Here is a 17796-nt window from a genome sequence, read left to right on the forward strand (position 1 = left end):
CGACCAATACTTGATCATGAAGTGGGGTGTAACTTCTGGATCGCCGCAATGGTAGATTTCTCCTATCCATCCTAGAGATGACCAGCTCGGGAACTCAGGAAGACGACGGGCGCTCCGGGGATGGTACCAATTCAGATAAATGGACCCGATGCTATCGATGGTGTGAGCATCGTTCGATCTTTGGACAATAGTGAAAGGAACTCCCCAGATGTGATAGACCGGTGAACTACCATTCTTCAAAACGTTCAAAATACCGACAATAGCGTTTAGCATGTCGGACTCATGCCCTCGCACCCGTCTCGAGTATGTGCACATGATGTTAGCGGCATCAAGCAGACTTGCAACTCGCGAACCGAATGCTGTTCGGACATGCTCCTCGTCGGCGTCTTTTCTAGGGGCATAATGCTTCTCCCAAGGGTTCGGAGCAGATTCAGGAATCGAAGAGAAAGTCTTGCACTTGATCACCGCTTCGCGCTCGGTGAAGCACAGAAGTCTCTTAGAGAGATATCCTTCTTGTAATGTCCAAGCCCTTGAGAACCACGGGGAATGTGAAAGATATTGTAGAGTCGTACTAGGTAACAGACAAAGCAGCCGAGAGCATCCAACTGGCTCTCGAGCTGACAATACTGTGCGATCTCTGCTGATGCCAACGAGGCCATATGAGGGGTCCACACCCGCTGCAGCAACAATGGTTAATTGCGCACTAGCATAGATCTGGCCCATCTGACTAACTTGTATCTCTTTATCGTATAGATCGTCTTGATTGATGCACTGATTTGTCAGTTCAGATCAATTGTGTATTCATGTCGTCTTACATATCTGTCGACCCATAGATACTCGTACCCAAGTTCGCGGGTGGTTCTCACGGCGTCCTCTATCGTCGGCGGAAACACGATACGTGATCCTAAGACGTAGCTATCTGCAGAAAGCTCGCCCCATACGTAAGAAAGTGCGACAAACGAGCAGCCCATCGGTGCCATGACGACGGTGTTGTCAACACAATCGATGACCCGTAGATCCAGGAGCTGGGGCGATTTTTGCGGCTCGCAGGATTGGTGTGACGCTTTACATGCTTCGAGGCGTCGCCTGATCAAAGCAAAGCTGACGCGCTCTAAGACTACTGGTAGGCGGGCCGTCGCGTCCTGTCCGACAGACGCCTCGGTCGAGAGAATCAGCTTTCCAACGTGACCTCCTGGTCTTGCCCACAGTTCCACTGATCCCAGGCAATCATCTCCGCATTCAGAACCTTGGACCCAATACATAGTCACTAAGGATCGGGGATGAGCGTGTTGTACGGGTTGTGCGAGGATAGTGTATGCGATGAGATGGCAAAGCCGACAGGGCGAGGTCTGAAGATCACTCAAAGTCGGCTGCTCGTCACGCCAGAACCGTGCATTCAAAGTCAGCTGCTCGTCACGCCAGAACCGTGCACTCCTCTCCTCTTCTAAGCAATCCCACGGAATGCTGGCACAGCGAGAACACAGATCTGCCGCCGAGTCTTCCATCTCGTCCGAAGTCAGCCCCTCAAGGCCTCCAGCGCGTCAATGTCGTGCGTTGATGGAGCGGTACCGTTCGTTATCAAGTATCCGCTGAGCGTCGTTGGAAGCTGAGTAAATTGGCGTCTGATGCGTGAGTGGGGGGTAGAAGAAAGAAGGCCGAAGGCTGAAGACCGAAGGCGATATCTGACCACCTGCGGCTAGCCCAAAGCATTCGAGGCGAAGTTCACCCAATCAAAGGATGCACCAACACCACGAAGCGGGGTGTCTCTGCGATCGGTATGCGCAGTGGCGCTGCTTTGCACATAAGGCTCTGGTCGTTGACACCAGACAGAAACTTGGGAAGTTGGTAGCAATTTAAGCCACCAGAAGTCTATATGACTGACGAGTTCAGTTTTACGAGTAATTACTTGTATTCGATGAGTCATTAAAGTATACAATAACCAAGGGCTGCCTGAAAGTAGAAAAGAAGAGAAATTGGGCTTGAAGCTTATCGCGCATGCATCAAGGCATGTAAGGCGGTGGCGGATCGCGCTCGCCCAGCTCAGTAGACACAGTCGGCGCATAGTGCGGCGCTCCAGCATGTGCATGGCCGCCGTAGGTCTCCCAATTATCGTCCACAGTCTGACCAACACCACCCTCGCGTCCCGTAGCCATCTCGTATACCAAGCCTGGCGATGTAGGCGTAGCTCCAAATGCCGGTGTTGACACCGAGAATCCCGCGTTCCCATAGACGCCATGTTGTGGTATAGGTGAAAGACCGATCGCAGGGCTAGCCTGCTCGGGTACGTCGTGTGGCCGCGAGCCGTTCGCGATAGGCATGCGCGATATCGTCGCAAAGGAGTCGGTTCGTTGGAGAGAGGGCTCGATGATGATTTGAGGTTTTCGCTGCGGTACGGGCCGCCGTGGGATGTTGAAGCTCTGCGTGTGAGGAGGTGCGTGCGGTCGCGATTGAGGTTGGGCTTGGTGCTGAACTTGAGGCTGGGGTTGGAATTGAGGCTGGTATATCTGCGGTCGGGGCTGTGCCGCTACTGGAGCATAGCACGCGTACTTTTGCTGTGGTACCACGGGTTGCTGCTGTTGCGCTTGTGGATGGTGTTGAGGGCGGTGGTGGGCCTGAGTATTCCAGCCATTCTGCTTTGCGGGATTGGCGCCTGGAAAGGTGTGATGGCGTCGCTGTTGAGCCTCTTCCTCAAGCTGCTCCTTTCCGTTCTTCTTTCGGTAATGCCGGTGAATGAGATATCCGCCTGCGACAATCTCAAGGCCGCCGAAGATCATGATGTTGTTTAGCTTGCCGTAGCGACAAAAAGTAGCAGGGTCAGGGAGGGAAAAGCCTAAGGTTCAAATCGGGCCTTGTCAAGCAAGTGAGGGAGGAGGAGACGGCTGAGGCCATGATAATATCGGAATTGTGCTCAGCCTCTATTGTCAGACTGAAGGAAGGAGCTATTGGTGCCGTATCCTCCGACGTGGTGGCTGAGTCGAGAGATGCAGCACCCGCAGCTGCCAATGATAGTGCCTCGCTTACTCATTCCACTCGGTTGCATGCACCCCTGTCACCAAGTAGGAACGCCTGAAAGAGTCGAGATGGCTCTGAATACACAGAAAGATATCAGCCAGAGTTGCGAAGAATGTTGCGAAAGAAGTAAGCTGTTGGGTACGTGTCATCAACAAGGAGAGACCTAACGAAGGCAAAGGTGCCAACTCGGAGCTATAGCAGCGAGCATATACTCAGCATTGAGAGCCAGATGGCCTGCTATCGCGAGCCCTCACGTTATCAAGGTGTTCGTGTGGGTTTGGTACCCAAAGTCGCGAAGAGGGGTCAGCGAACGCCTGCCTGGCCCATGTTATTGACGATGGAAAAGGCGCGAGGTGCGCTCAAGGTGAAGCGCGTCTGGATCCAAATACGAAGATGTTTTGTTCCTCCCATGGCCTTCGGCATGGTCGAAAAACGCGTCGGAGACAACAAGACGCGTGAAGTTGGTGTATGTCCTGGACTTATTCCCGATAGCTTTCGGTGAAGATGGCCCGAGCGGCACTTCCTCAACCTATAGAAATCATGATGCAATTGCTGAATCAGCGCACGACTTCTAACTCCGCACACGGCACGCGCGGACGGCAGACGTCACGTCCGCATGCCCTTATGCACAGCGAATGCGGTCGAAGCTAAAAAACAACAACAACGATACGATGCCGATACGATCGAGCAGACAAGCATCATACCCCGGATCTTCCGGCGGATCTTCCGGATCAATCGATGCGCGAAATCGCTGCAAGGGGAACAGCGAGAGCGACACCGAGCGCATAGCATCTGACTTTCGAATTCAATGTACATTCTCGAATTGTTGACGTTCGTCATCGACGCTATCTTCTCCACGCACACCACCGATCTAGGTACCAGACGCTAGAGGGCAACGGCCTTTGCATCCTGGTCTTCGGCACATTGGTTCAGCCGTTATGTGACAATTAGCTAGTGATCGGCCTTCACGGATGAACTGGAAAGACTAGTCGTCTTTTCGCAGTAATGCTTAGCCGTTTAGTGCCATCGATCGACGGACGGCTTCATCACCAACCTCTAATCCACTACGGCACGACGCACGGTTTAATGCCCGAGGATAAATGGCTTGGTCGAAAGGAGTGCGGGCAATCAGGGCTACACATCCGGGTTCCGCTTACGGAATGCGCTTGCGATACAAAAGCTCTTCGTGCGTCGCGATTGACCACATACTCAGTCGAGTAGCTACCAACCTCAGCCAGCGTCATGTTACTATCGTCTCTCATCGCAAGTGCTCTTACACTCTCGGGGACGGTTGCTGCGCTACCTCAATCTCAGCCGTTTCGAGAAGTCTTGCGAAGCAGACAAAGTACTACGAGTAATGATTTGGAGGTGGACCTAGGCTATGAGATCTATCAGGGTTCCAGTAATGCAAGCACAGGTATCAATAGCTGGAGAGGGTATGACTTTCTCGTAATTTCAGATGACTGCAGCTAACATATGACTTCAAGCATCCGCTTCGCTGCATCACCAACAGGTAGTTTACGCTGGCAACGACCCCAGGCACCAGCCGTAAACCGAACTTTGCCAATAGCCGCGGACACCTACGGATCGCAATGTCCACAGATCGGTCAAAGCAATGGAATGCCGAGTGCGCCTCCGGACCCAGATTCACCACCACTCTCAGAAGACTGTCTCTTCCTCAATGTCCAAAGCCCGGCAAACGCGACGAACCTTCCTGTACTCGTGTGGATCCACGGTGGTGGCTATGGCGCTGGTAATGGGCGACAAGACTTCACCGATCTCCTCACGACGACCGGGAACAAATTCGTTGTTGTATCAATCCAGTACCGACTGGGGCCCTTTGGATTCCTCGCCTCGGACGAAGTGTACCGAAAGGGCGTCGTGAATGCAGGACTGTTGGACCAATTCTTCGCTCTCCAATGGGTCCAGACGTATGTCAGTCAGTTCGGAGGCGACCCATCAGCTGTCACTATATCTGGCGAGAGTGCTGGTGGTGGTTCGGTCATGCTACACGACATGGCCTACGGTGGCTCTCTAGGCGACTCGATGTTCCGCAGTACTATTGCGGCATCACCATACTTGCCCAAGCAGTACGGCTACAAAGACTGGATTCCGACACAGAACTACTATGCGTTCGCCGACCGCGCCGGCTGCATGATCAACGCATATGGTAATGCGACTTCCACCATCTTCGATTGTTTGCTATCGCAAGACACGGAGACGTTGCAGAACGCTTCCCGCGAAGTGGAAAGCACTGCAACATTCGGCACCTGGGCTTTCCTGCCGGTTACAGACGGAGTGTACGTTCAAGATGAGCCAAGCAGCCAGCTTCTCGAGAAGCGTGTGAACGGACGGAATGCTCTGATCGGAAATAATGCGAACGAGGGCCCTTCGTTCGTACCACAAACAATAATCTCTGAAGACGACTTCACAGCGTGGCTCCGCAACAACCTGCCCGAGTTCACCGATTCCGACATCGCAAAGGTTCTTCGCTACTACCCCATCAGCGACGCCGCGACCACTTCTAACGCAGATAAGTTCGCGACGAACGGCGTGACCGGACCCAGCGCGCTCGACCAAAGCTCAATAGCAACCGGACAGCAACAGCGTGCCAACAACCTCTACGCCGAACTGACTTTCGTATGCCCGTCATACTGGATGGCGGAAGCGTACACCGATGGTGATCGCACATCATACAAGTACCAGTTCAGTGCCCTCCCAGCCACCCACGGCGCTGATGTGGGCGTATACTTCGGACCATTAGGCGGCAGGCCAGACGTAAGCACCGGCCTCCAACGCGCCTTCATGAACATTTGGGGCAACTTCATCACTGAGGGCACCCCGTCGATTTCTGCTTCCGTTGCAGCTGGCTCTTCTGGCTCGTCAAACGGATCCGTAGCCACCAACGATGCTACTCAATGGCCAGCTTTCACGATCGCTGAACCATATCAACTTGATCTTAACCAGACGGGTGGTGAGTTAGCTTTGATGGTCAGCTCACCGGTCAACCTGACTTATCTGACTGAACCGGGGCTGATGAATAGCTTTACGCTGGTGAATGCGTATACGTGGGAGGCTGGGCGTGGTATGAGGTGCGACTTCTGGAGGAGTGTTGCTGATATTATTCCTGCATAATGTTGTTAAACTGATTACGCAGACAACTCTTGTGTAGTATGAAAGTACAAGCGAAATCCATGACCATGTTCAATTTATCCTTCCGTTCTCTACATATCCCCTGGATCTCTGACCCTCAACCTGTCAGCACATCTCCAGATACACCCTGACCCTTCTACGCTCAACCACTTGGCGCCTCCGTAACGGTTACAACTACATTACCCCAATTCATTCCCGGAAAACCGACGAGATTAGCCCAATGCTGTCCAGGGATTTCAGTCTCGCCCTCCGACGCAATGGCTGTAAAGGCATCATGTGTCAGATAGACGTGAAAATGGTGGTTTGCACGATCGAGCGTGTCAACGTAGCGCGTGTACGTCAATCGAGACACATACTTGATCGCATAGCCGAGCCAAGCGCTGTTTCGATCTTCGGGTATGACTCTGCGAGGTGGACATGGGAAGGGCGTATGGAGGAAAACCCGCAGTAAAGGAGACCTCGCATAGAGCCGAAGCAATCCAGCTAGTTCAAGCGACACACCGTATTGTCGGGTCATGATGCGCAAATTGCCGCGCGCCTCAGTACCGCCCGGGAAGAAGTCTGCAATGTATGGATCTACCAGATGCATTCCGATTACTACCGTCGACTGTTGCTCGAGTAGTGGTAGGAATTCGCGCCGTAGCTTCCGACATGTTTGGGAAAGGCCGAGTGTGTTGCGCCCGCTCGAAGTCCAGCGGAGCGGCAATCCAGGCAAACAGTGATGAATGTGCGGATTGAGGCTGAGTGTGCCAAAGTCAATGCTGCGGGGCTGTGCGAGGTGCTGGTAGATTTCGTTGCGCACTTCTGCATCGAGGGATTAGTATGCGCGGCGCTCTAGGGGAGGGGAGGAGACATACCTCCAGGCAGTTGTAGGAGTCGGCATGTCGCTATAGGGATGTCTGGAGTACCCTGCATCGTTTCGCGGATAAGCAATCCCGGAGTAGATGTAGCGTCAGGAGCGGTGATGAGATAAGCGAAGCCAAAACGGGGCGAGATTATGAACTGGAGCAAGAGAAGGTACAGTGGCCACTACCTAGGCATCAACACATCACGTGCAAAAGATCCAGTCCGAGTGTTTTCTCAACGGCTACACCAGGGATAGTCAATGTCTCAATGTTGCCTGCCGACTTTTGAACGCACCATCCCCCAGACGCTTTACACATCAACTCCTCCAGGCTTTGTCCACATCTTAACGACTGTGACGCCTAGCCTCTCTAAGGCAACAGGTTAGACTAAGGATTCACTCGACAGTTGCATGAACGTACGTTAATCCAAGTTCGGGGGTGCATTTGAGGCTACATATATCCCGATTATTTTGGGTCTCACCTCATCCACACCAGCACATATCCCAAATTACAAACATGCATCTCCGCCTTGCAAACCCTTCCGATGAACCAGCCATCTTCGGCATCTGCGCGCGTGCCTTCATGGAAGAAGACCTCTTCGGTCGAGTAATTCACCCCCACCGAGGCCAGTATCCAGAGGACGTGAAGATATTCTGGCACGAATAGGCACGCAACTACTGGACCGACTCATGAAACAAGATCAACATCGCCGTCTCAACCACCTCATATCAGCAAGAGAATATCATCGGCGCAGCAATCTGGCAACCCCAAGGCGACACCCTAGGCGCGGAAAGAATTATCGCAGGATGTACTGATCCTGGTACATTTCCCGCGTTGCCTTCAACGCAGAACCGCGCCCTAGACCCGTCGAATAAGACGATTTTGATCTAGGCCGCACCTTTTACTAAACACTACTGGGCCGAGCCGTGCGCAACCAATTGATATCCTTCCCTTTGCTGCGTGGATCCTGATGTTAAGGGTCGTGGGGCCGGACGGCTGCTAGTGCGGTGGGGGCTGGATCGTGCCGAGGCTGAGGGTGTTAAAGCGTTTGTTAAAGCGTGTGTAACGGCCGGTGAGTACTCGGATAAATTCTACCAAGACTGCGGATTTGTTGAGGTAGTGGGGACTGCGAGCGAAGGGGAAGGAAATCCGCTGGAGAAAGACGACGTGAAGGGTGGAAATATATTGTTCATGTGGGTCCACGATGCTGAAACCGCCGGAGGGATGGCTCGATAGGCTGTACACCTTGTAGAGGAATGCGGCCATTATTGTCTCCGGCTAGCTGGCTCGATCCCCGGATAATCGCATGCATCCTTGATGACACATGTTCGACGGTCCCGACGTATGGCCTGATACATCTACTTAGGCAGGTGAAGTTGTCCGGGCTGATGTGCATCGATCCCTTCTGGGACAGGTTCACGCTTCACTTCAAAGTATACGTCCTTCCGAATGAAAAGCTCTTGAGTGCTGTGCTGACTCCTCCGATGGGATTCTCGTGTACTCATGCGATCCAGGTTGCCCCTCATGTCATTTGTTCCAAAACTGCTTTCCGCAACATAGGGCTTCCTGTTGACACTGACTACACCATCGCTGGCATGTCTTCGTTTTCGTGATGTAACGCTGTGAACACGATCAAATCGAGACATGGGCAGACTTTCGCTGTGGTCGGACTGCGTAGTGCTGTGATGTATGCTCGACATGTGGCCGTAACCGCCTGAGTCGGGAGAGCATCCAACGCCTACTTTCTGACCACTGCCAGTGTCAAAACTGCGAATGAAGGAGTTGAGACATGGTAGAGTTCCAGCTATGAGTGAGACGCAGAGCTGGGATTGCTGATAGATCAACGCTGTTGTCCGCTCGACGCCGGGATTCTCGCCACGTAACGAGCTTCTCCAAGTCCGGTAGAACAGGCCGGCAAGCATGAGAAGCGGAAGCCTTAGCGAAAAAATCCCCAGTATCTCCAACTTGAGGGTAGTCTTCATCTGAAGATCGCGGCATAGATACGTGGGGATGAGGGCGAGCGCTAAGTCGGTTATTCCATCCGTGACGATGATGATCATGTAGCGAGTTTCGATACCATGGCAGACATCAGAGGTTTTCCTTGGCGACAAGCTCTCTTTGGTGCAGCTAGCTGAGACTAGCACCGCGGATACTAGTGTCCACGTTACGATGATCCCGATAACCACATTACATATTGCCCAAGCGCGTTTCATGTCGCGCGTGAAGAGGCGTCGTACCAGCAATACCAATGCAATCTTGGAAAAGCCGAGAGATATGTAGATAAAGACTTGACAATGTGAGTAAGTCTGTGAATGTGTTAGAGAAGGTTTCGCGCTGGAAAGGGTCGCCTTACGGTGGCCATCCGCGAGTACTGCTCGCTGTCAAGACGTCCAAAAGCTTGTGCCAGGCCAGATGACAGCGAAACGAGGAGTAGCGAGAATTGGGTAACGCTAGCCACCTGTTGTTGTTAATCTATCGACGCAGGCAATGTCAAGCTGGGAGCAACCCTACCTGCGCAATCAGCATCGCTAGGTCATCTAGTCCCAGCATACGCCGTCTGATGAAGATCCGTGTGAGAAATGTGAGGCTAGTGTAAATGAACTCGAGAAGTGCGACAATGTACAAGATCCCACTGCGATCGTCAGGTGTAATCCGCGCCCAGCGATTGCCGTCTTGCGCCGTAGCGGACATGCTGGAGTTTGGAGATGCGCGTGAGCGTCGATTTTGGCTGATGAGCCATAGCTTCGACCATGAAGTTGAGAGCGCTTGATACAGCCCTTCGACTGTGCCGCAGCCATCTCACTGTCATCGCGTCTGTGCTCACCCATGCGAGGGATTGCCCGTCTCGTCTCAAGGAAGCTGGATGAGCCAGCACTGGGCGCGTAGCCGAAACGCCTTGCGCAAGCGAGCCGCACTGACAAGGCACCCGGATTGGCAGCATGTCGCAGAGGTGCGAAGGATTGAAGTTGCATTGCGGCTCGAAGGCCGCTTCCCCCCACCGAGCGGCGTGCTAGCCTCCATTGAGCCTTGGCCGCCCCCGAGGCCCGTTCCCTGCATCGTCAACGTGCATCTACCCATCACGTTCTCTCGGTTTTTTCATCTGACCGCTGGCCGTCGGCTTGAGCCGCTGCTTTCAGATCTCTTCTGTACTGTTGAGGCAGGTGCAGTTGCGCCATCTGCCGCATCCTTTCTGATGTTACCGAGGCATGCTGCACTCCAGTCTCTGTGCTGATCTTGTCACACAGTGAAAACTTCAAGATTCGCGCTCATTCTCTTCAATTTTGACTCTACACACCTCTTTCTAATCATGTCGGAACTCAAAAATCGGGCTACTACCGTAGCCCAGCCTCTTGAGAACGAGTCGCAACAGGATGGCATCGCTCCAACAAAGAGGGGGACCGCTGGCGACCAAAAGGACATGTATCGTATGGGAAAGCGACAGGAGCTGCGACGAAACTTCGGTTTTGTGTCGATATTCGGATACAGCATGGTGTTGATGGCGACATGGGAGACCATTTTAACGTGGGTATGCATGAACCTTTGATCTGCACTGTCTGACTCCCAACAGAACTCTCATCATCCCATTGACCAATGGTGGCACCGGTGGCGCTATCGTCATGTTCCTCGTCACAGCGGTAGGCATGGGCTTTGTCATTGTCTCAATGGCTGAGATGGCTTCAATGTGCGTAGCGGCCCGTTGCTAAGATCTCCTCGACACGAACCAATCGCTGACGAATATTAAGGGCTCCTACTTCCGGTGGACAGTATCACTGGGTGTCTGAATTCGCGCCAAAGAAACACCAGAAGTTCTTAAGTTACCTCGTGTAAGCTTCCCCGAGTATATCCACAAGGCTTATCACTAACCGGGTACCAGTGGCTGGCTTTGCGTGCTGGGTTGGCAGACGGGAATCGCGTCCATCGCCTTCCTTGCTGGTGGTCAGGTGCAAGGACTCATCATCCTCAACAACCCCAACTACGTCCCCGAACGATGGCACGGCACCCTCTTGGTCATCGCGGTAGCAACCTTCTCGATCCTGTTCAACACACTCCTAGCTCGTAAGCTACCTCTGGTCGAAGGCATCGTCCTGGTGCTGCACATCTTTGGGTTCTTCGCGATCTTCATCACCATGTGGGTGCTTGGGCCGCGCAGCCCATCCAGTGAGGTTTTCGGTGGATTCCAAGACAACGCTGGATGGGGTAGTGTGGGCCTGTCTGTGTTGGTGGGACAGCTCTCGCCAATCTTCTCTCTCCTGGGTGCAGATGCTGCTACCCATATGTCGGAAGAATTGAAGGACGCATCGCACACACTTCCCCGTGCCATGATCTGGACAGCAGTCGTTAACAGCAGTTTGGGTTTCCTCATGTTAGTTACCTTCTGCTTCTGCCTCGGCGACGTCGAAAGCGCCATCATGTCGCCGACCGGGCAGCCCCACATCCAGATCATGTACAACGCTACGCAGTCCATTCCAGGGGCTACAGCTCTGGCATCGATCACGACTATCATGGCCGTGTTTGGATGCGTCAACAATGTGGCAACATGCTCGCGCCAGCTCTTCGCCTTTGCTCGCGACCACGGCGTTCCCTTCAGTGCCTTCCTATCCCGAGTCCGACCAGGCTGGGATATCCCTCTCAACAGTGTTCTTGTGTCTTTCGGTATTGCCATTGGTCTCTCCCTCATCAACATCGGCAGCACCGTGGCATTCAACTCCGTCGCATCGCTGGGCACGTGTGCTCTCCTCTCGTCCTACATCGTCAGTGTCTCATGCATGTTCATCAAGAGATGGAACAGAGAGACCCTCCTCCCCTGCAAGTTCTCGCTCGGCCGCGCTGGTATCTGGGTCAATGGCGTGTCCGTTGTGTATCTGTGTATAGTGTTGGTGTTCGCCTTCTTCCCCACATTCCCGCACCCAACACCTGATCTGATGAACTGGAATATCCTCATCTACGGCGTTGTCGTGGTATTCTCTCTTGTGTACTTCTTTCTCAAGGGGCGCAAGGTGTATGTTGGGCCTGTCGAGTATCTCAACAAAGATCTTTGAGGGGCAGGCTTAAGGTGGGAGAGTCTAGAACAGGAACAATTGAGATGAAAGCGTGTCGGGTAGTGTTGCTACTGCCATAGCATGGACTCGGACTCGGCATCCAAATACCAGAGATGTACCATTCTATCATGCGATGTAATGATTTGCGCATGTCCACGTGCTCCAGGGCCAACTCATGCAAAGGAGATCGTCACTATGCCTCCTACTTGTTGAGCGTCGCGCCTTTGATCGTTTCGTATAACGGCTTCTTCGATTCCAGGCTTCACGGCAACGGCGCAGTTGCCCGGCCTACGATGCACATTACCGGTAGGTCCTTACAAAGATTTCAAGCCCTCCACCTCATCATTACTATCGGCGCGTCGGGGAAGTTCACGGCTTGGAACAGCGTCATGTGGAAGCACGTGTCTGACAGTGATATCGATCAGATCTGGTGGTATCGGAACTTGACCGAGGCCGATTCTCTGCAACCAGTTCTCCATATGGACTAAATAATCACTTCGGAGTATGTCGTCGGCAGTGTAATCTGGCTTGCAAATCATCCACGGTTCTTTCACCAGAGAGGTGATCTCCAAGCGCAACTGAGGTTTGATGATGAGTCGAGGGGTTCTGTACAGCACAGATGTAACAGCTTCCTCGAAGAACTTCTTCCAGGTGTCGTTGGATCGTACGTCAATGAGACTGTTGAGGCAGCTCATGTCTTTTCTGTATACATTGCCAAATTCGATGACAAGTTTAGGTGCAGCCAATAGCAGCCGAATTAGAGGAGCGAGCTCGACGTTGTACTTGGTACTCGATGGGCTCAATAATACGGTGCCACATGCTTTCTCAAGGTCGGGAAAGAAGACATCCACAAACTTTTCCACGGTAGCGACGTCTTGAACATGCGCGGAAATGTGCTGGCGATGCATTGGAAGAAACTCATCGCGGACTTGGCGACAAACTTGAGTGAGGCCGAGTGTCTTCCGTCGAAGCATTGACCAACGGGATACCAGATTTGGTGTTCGACTGAGCAGGCTTGCCGAGTAAGGCGGAGGTATGAGTCGGACCTTTGTTGGGATTGCATCGATGAGATGCGTGTAGATGTGATTGCGAAGTTCTACGACCGCCCCAGATGTTAGTGTGCTTCTTGACTAACATTAACGACGGCGAGTACTTACCTCCGGGAAGCTCTAAGAAATAGCACCGCATCTTGCGCAGCGTGCTTGACTACGACTGTGTGATTTTTCACGCCTCTTGGTCTCGGCGAGTACAGGGGATGAATGTTACTCGTTTACGAGCCTGAAGATTCGGATACGCGGTGACGATTGATTCCGCGACGACAGTTAGCACGGCTGGCGCGTCGTCCGTCGCGTCCGACTGAAGGTTGGTGTCTAGATACGGCCGGCAATGAGGCTGGGAACGATCTGTAGAAGTACTCGACGTAATCCTATTGTCGGCTGCGGAGATCGGGTATCTTTTCTTGAATGCGCTAGGTAAAAGGAGATGAAGGCGTTCGCGCGTTGACCAACGATTGGAGCTATTTGCTGACTCATCACCCGGCTCCCCGCCGTTGCCTAATCGGGATAGCGCGCTTAACTTTACCCCGTCAGACATCCCCGGACCACCTCGTAGCTTCATTTGGGGATACGCAACTCCGGTCCTTGTAATCCTGAACGAAATATACTGCGACTATTACAAATATGGCAGAATGGGTACCCGAAACCACCGACGCGACACCTGCGTCGAGAAGCCGCCTGCTTGAGCTGCCTGGGGGTGAGTATTGAATTTCAAAGTCCAATATACATCGCTGATAACGGCCACAGAGTTGCGCAATCGGATCTACGGCTATCTCGTTGATGTCTCCAACACGAAAATTGTACGTAGACGCGTCTCAGGTCCAAAGCACTTTGGTATATGTACTAATCAACTTTGCAGTTGACAGTACATGTGGCTCGTTTCTCAAATCCGTCGAGTTTCGATCCGATTACAGCCATACCTTTGCGCTTTTATCCGCTCAAGATTTCATCAACATCTGGGGCAAAGAAAGAGTCTCGCGAAGTCTATTGGCAAAGCTCTCGACCCCTTGCGCTCGGTCTTACGCAGACCTGTCAACTTCTCCGCAGCGAATTTCTTCCGATATTTCTGAGGAGTGTGCCTCGTTGCACCAATATCACGAATTTAGACTTCTCTGATTGTATTCATGGTCTCAGAGACACGCTCGATGGTTACGGTCACAGAGACATAGTTCGTGAGATCGATTGCGGGTCCCACGACTACCTCGGGGCGCTCGACCCGCTTTACTTCGTTCGCAAGTTCCCTGGTCGACTCCTAGACTTCCGTATCAGGGCTCAAACCACGAGAGCACCCAGACCAAGGGCAAAAATACAACCGCAATGGGTCTGGGAGTACTTCATAATCCCGTCAGGCACTCGACTTGTCTTCCGCATGGAACTACCCTACTGCGAGATCATACTTGAGTTCAAGGTTCTGGCCTTTGAACCTTCTTTAGAGCCTGGTATCACTAATCCCTTTCCCGGGAGCCATGAGCTGTTGACTTGGGCGAAGGAAGTGGATCTCTTCGACAGTTATGGTCATTCCTACTACGTGCTCGGTCAGACTCGCGTGTCTGCTCAGCCGGAGGATTAAAAGTCCTGGATCGATGTTGAAGAGCTCAACGCTGTAGATGATGGCCTTGAAAAAATAAGTATTGACAAGCTTAGTGGTGAAAGGAAGGACGTTCAATGGTCAATATCCTTCACCCAAACTTCATTTCATATACATACAAAAGGTGCCTTCATAGTTTCTACTATCGGGCACGCACAGACTAGTATATTGTACTTGCGACTTCTCTTATTTGTAGGAGCATCTTTTTATCTATGTTTCTGATGTTGCGAAAGTTGTAAGTGGCTCGTTTCACTCTGCGTTATCGCAGTACTATAGGTGAAGCGTATAGCAATCAGAATATAGCGTACCAACGCACAGACCAGGGCTGCGGCTATGTCAAGATCTCAAGGGAAGCATGAGGAAGGTACTGTGAAAGTAATATCGTACAACCACCACCTGCATCGTGTATCAACAGCCATTCAATGACGTTTCCCTATTTAACCCCCAGATACTTAAGGCTTGACTCTTCTTCCTCGTCGTTCACCCTCATACGAGCCACCCCAATTCCCAACCAGAAGCCAAAGTTGCAAGATGACTTCATCCATTTCGCAACCTCAGTCACGCTTACTCCAGCTTCCCGGAGGTAAGTAGCCTCCAGCAGATCCAATTTCAGAATCGCTAATGACATTCTTCACAGAAATCCGTAATGAGATCTACGACTACCTGGTCGTCCGACAGCGATACATACACTTCAAACGACCTACAGCAGATGCAAATACTGCGACGCTCCGTGCGTCGAATGACCAAAACACCCTCAGGATAGCTTTGGGCCTAGTCCACACCTGCCGGCAGCTCCGCAAAGAATTCCAACCCCTTCACCTAAAAGACGTCCATGCAACGGTGAACATTACCGATATCAACGAATTCATTGCAGACTTCATACCGATACCAGCGACCTGCACGAATACGCTGTATATAAGAATACCACGGTCCTACTACACGGTTAACCTCATGCCACTTCTCCGCTTCCAAAACGCAGCTCCATCTGTTAAGATTAACCTTCTGGACCCTTATCGGGCCCCTGATGTTTTCGACCCTATGCACGCTGACCGCGACGTAGACCCACACCATAGCTTCTTTTGCTTTCTCACAGCCGTTCTTATGGCCCTTGAGAGGACGGCGGCTTGGCGCACGTACTTTCGAGACGCGATTGTTGACATCACGGTGGATCATGCCGAGCATTTCTCTTGGACCATCAAGGTCAAGAAGGAGGCAAAAGAAGACTGGATGCCTTGGAACGCGGCAACTTCACGAGAGGGCTCGTCCAGGCAACACCTGGCTGCTGCTTCGATGTGGAAGATGAGGATTGGAATGGGCCATATAATCATGCCAAACGTTGTCGTAGCCTCTGATTAGGTCGGTGGGCGTACTCAAAGCAATCTGTAGCGGGGGGATACCTGGGCTAAAGGCATTTCGAGATGCAGGCGGTTTGTTGAGGCTTGTAGTAGCTACAAAACGAACGTCACACCCACGATGAATTTAGTATCAATAATCTTCCACGCTTTTATGCTCTGTGATAACAATGTTAAGCCTTGTCTTTACACCAAGCCAAGTGCACCACCCCACACCACACAACCCTACATCGCCCCATGAACAATCGCACTTATCGCACTATAATCAGTCCCGTACCCATCATCCTCGTCATCGATATCAAACCCCCTATTGCCTTTCACCGCCCACATCACTTCCTCAAGCATCTCCTGTTCCTTCATCGCTTGGGTAATTCTCGGCTGCTTCACCGTGCCATTCTTGTACACCTTCTCCCAATGCACAGTCGGATGCTGAAACTGCACTTCCAGCTTATTCTTGCGACCTGGCGGCCTAGTGATCGCTCTTAGCACATCGGAGAAGTTCTCTTGTGCAGCGTTGATCGCGCGGCGCAGATCCAGGTTTTTGAGTTTGGGTGCGCTGACGAAGACGATGGGGTCGTCGGCCATGGGCTTTAGATTGTCTAGGTTTAAGTTGCCTGTGCGGCCGTTGTGGCCGGTAATGCTGAGCGAGGTGATGTTTGGGCATGCTGTGAGAATGGGTGGGATGCACGTCCCTGTGATGAGCAGGGCCGAGTCAAGCCGGAGAGTCTTGAGGTTTGGGCACGCGCGTGCGAGACGAACCACTGCATCGTCGGTGATAGGCATATTGGTTTTACCAAGACGCGCCCCCAAACCGATTTTCTCCAATTTGGTACAAAAAGCTTCGTCGGCTGTAGCAATCGCATCGAGATGCGCGCTGTCACGTGAGTTAGCCCCACCCGCCAGGTCCGGAAATGCGTCCACCTACTCTTGCACCACGAAGTCTGGTCCAAACTCGATTTCTTTGATGCCGACTTTGAATCCCAAATCTTCTGGCTTCCATTCTTCAAGTTTGGTGAACACGCGTTGCACTTTTGTTGGCTTCTTGCTAGTCCTTTAACTATTCGAGCGATAGGTTAGTAAAGGTTAGAGGTGTTTTAATTATATTAGGCTTTTAGTATTATATAAAAAAGAAAGAAGAATATTAGTAGTATATAAGTAGCTTTATATACTATTATACTTAAAAAACTTTAACTTATTATAACTAAGAAATATTCTTTTAAAAGTTACTAGTATTTTTTAGTAACTAATAGTATTTTTCTAAATTATTAGTTTTACTAATAACTATAGTACTAGTACTATAGTAATATACTAAACTAGTAGTACTTTAGTAAATAATATTAAAGCTATTATAATTATACTATATACTAAAGTACTATCTTAATAACTAGTATAAATTAAGACTAGACTATAGTCTAAGTTAAAGGCGTACTCTATTTATTCTTCTTGCTAGTCGATGTACGTGATCCTCCCGCGTTGAGCCCGGACTTTTGTTGCTGGCGCTTTCGGGCTCGCTCGGCTTTCTGCTCGTCGGTGCGGCCCTTCCATTGTCGCTTCGCTGGCGCTGCAGTTTCCATGGCGATTTCTGTATTTCGATGGGTATTTGAAGCCCACTATTGATCTATCGTCTAGGCGGGTGAAAGGCGTGGGCGCTCGTGATGGTTGGGCAGCGAGGGACGCTACCTTATGTGAGACGGAAGCTCAGGCCATTGCACTGCGCAATCGAATGAGCAAGGGGTCTACACCCTTGAACGC

The 17796-nt window shown here is 51.7% G+C and overlaps 6 protein-coding genes across 6 annotated transcripts; 3 read left to right on the plus strand and 3 right to left on the minus strand.

Moving 5' to 3' along the window:
- Positions 1–2000: 2000 nt before the first annotated feature.
- J4E79_002409 (uncharacterized protein) lies at positions 2001–2774 on the minus strand (the record flags this gene model as incomplete). Its single annotated transcript, XM_049351308.1, has 1 exon — positions 2001–2774. The coding sequence occupies one exon, from the start codon at positions 2772–2774 to the stop codon at positions 2001–2003; it is 774 nt and encodes a 257-aa protein (XP_049213946.1).
- Positions 2775–4488: 1714 nt separating this feature from the next.
- J4E79_002410 (uncharacterized protein) lies at positions 4489–6147 on the plus strand (the record flags this gene model as incomplete). The annotated part of the gene is made up of 1 exon (XM_049351309.1): positions 4489–6147. One exon carries the CDS (start codon positions 4489–4491, stop codon positions 6145–6147), a length of 1659 nt encoding a protein of 552 aa, XP_049213947.1.
- Positions 6148–10317: 4170 nt separating this feature from the next.
- On the plus strand, positions 10318–12049 carry J4E79_002411 (uncharacterized protein; the record flags this gene model as incomplete). Its single annotated transcript, XM_049351310.1, has 4 exons — positions 10318–10532; positions 10579–10692; positions 10754–10834; positions 10885–12049. The coding sequence occupies 4 exons, from the start codon at positions 10318–10320 to the stop codon at positions 12047–12049; spliced, it is 1575 nt and encodes a 524-aa protein (XP_049213948.1).
- Positions 12050–15223: 3174 nt separating this feature from the next.
- J4E79_002412 (uncharacterized protein) lies at positions 15224–16048 on the plus strand (the record flags this gene model as incomplete). Its single annotated transcript, XM_049351311.1, has 2 exons — positions 15224–15275; positions 15330–16048. 2 exons carry the CDS (start codon positions 15224–15226, stop codon positions 16046–16048), a joined length of 771 nt encoding a protein of 256 aa, XP_049213949.1.
- Positions 16049–16196: 148 nt separating this feature from the next.
- J4E79_002413 (uncharacterized protein) lies at positions 16197–16827 on the minus strand (the record flags this gene model as incomplete). The annotated part of the gene is made up of 2 exons (XM_049351312.1): positions 16197–16203; positions 16322–16827. The coding sequence occupies 2 exons, from the start codon at positions 16825–16827 to the stop codon at positions 16197–16199; spliced, it is 513 nt and encodes a 170-aa protein (XP_049213950.1).
- A 138-nt stretch (positions 16828–16965) lies between these two features.
- J4E79_002414 (uncharacterized protein) lies at positions 16966–17618 on the minus strand (the record flags this gene model as incomplete). The annotated part of the gene is made up of 2 exons (XM_049351313.1): positions 16966–17095; positions 17530–17618. The coding sequence occupies 2 exons, from the start codon at positions 17616–17618 to the stop codon at positions 16966–16968; spliced, it is 219 nt and encodes a 72-aa protein (XP_049213951.1).
- Between the last annotated feature and the right edge of the window lie 178 nt (positions 17619–17796).

This window comes from Alternaria viburni (genome assembly GCF_023758015.1).
Source record: "Alternaria viburni strain BMP 2772 chromosome Unknown scaffold_4, whole genome shotgun sequence".
In the NCBI taxonomy this organism is placed as follows: Eukaryota; Fungi; Ascomycota; class Dothideomycetes; order Pleosporales; family Pleosporaceae; genus Alternaria; species Alternaria viburni.